Genomic DNA, 978 nt, shown 5'->3' with positions numbered 1-978 from the left:
GGTGCAGGAGTGGCTGTGTGGTAAGTAGCTTGCTTACCAACCACATGGTTCCGGGTTCAGTCCCACTGCATGGCACCTTGGGCAAGTGTCTTCTACTATAGCCTCAGGCCGACCAAAGCCTTGTGAGTGGATTTGGTAGATGGAAACTGAAAGAAGCCCGTCGTATATATATGCATATGTATATATATATATGTTTGTGTGTCTGTGTTTGTCCCCCCATCATCGCTTGACAACCAATGCTGGTGTGTTTACGTCCCCATAACTTAGCGGTTTGGCAAAAAGAGACTGATAGAATAAGTACTAGGCTTACAAAGAATAAGTCCTGGGATCGATTTGCTCAACTAAAGCGGTGCTCCAGCATGGCTACAGTCAAATGTCTGAAACAAGTAAAAGAGTATATAAGGTGATGTATCATTAATTTCAAAGCAATGAATAATAAATAAGCATTACACATTGATGCAATAATCCGAATGCTGAAGGGTTAAAGATTCTTGTATTGTTTCTTATTTCAGTACAAAAAGGAAATGTGCAAAATAGATCCTGACCATCTGCTGGGTCTCGTATTGGAAGTCATTCCTGACAACTCATGTTTGGTATTTTGTTCCACAAAGAAAAACTGTGAAAATGTGGCAACCATGCTGACCAAAATGTTGGCCAAATATAAAAGGTATGGAATGTCTTTATACCATTTTGATTCATATTTTCCGTTTGTTTTGCTTGTTTTAGTCATTCGGCTGTGGCCATGCTGGGATACAGCCTTGCAGTGTTTAGTTGAACAAATCGGCCCCGGTGCTTGAGTTTTAAGTCTGGTGCTCATTCAGTTGGACTCTTTTCTCAAACTGTTCAGTTGCAGGGACATAAATAAACCATCACTGGTATTCAAGTGATGTTGGAGGGACAAACACAAAGATACACATACATGCATAAATGCATATATGTGTATGTGTGCGTGTGTGTATGTATATATGTGTGTATATA

General features: G+C 40.0%; 1 protein-coding gene across 1 annotated transcript in view; it reads left to right on the top strand.

Moving 5' to 3' along the window:
* The window catches only part of LOC106877873 (helicase POLQ-like), a 22,105-nt gene that overhangs the window by 9,312 nt on the left and 11,815 nt on the right, over nt 1–978 (top strand). Inside the window, exon 10 of the mRNA XM_014926910.2 lies at nt 513–667. Coding sequence (XP_014782396.1) covers nt 513–667 — 155 coding nt within the window. The remainder of the gene's footprint in view (nt 1–512; nt 668–978) is intronic.

Source organism: Octopus bimaculoides, chromosome 18 (assembly GCF_001194135.2).
Source record: "Octopus bimaculoides isolate UCB-OBI-ISO-001 chromosome 18, ASM119413v2, whole genome shotgun sequence".
Taxonomy (NCBI): domain Eukaryota; kingdom Metazoa; phylum Mollusca; class Cephalopoda; order Octopoda; family Octopodidae; genus Octopus; species Octopus bimaculoides.
Note: the sequence above shows the minus strand (reverse complement) of the source record. Positions and strands in the feature narration are given on the sequence as shown.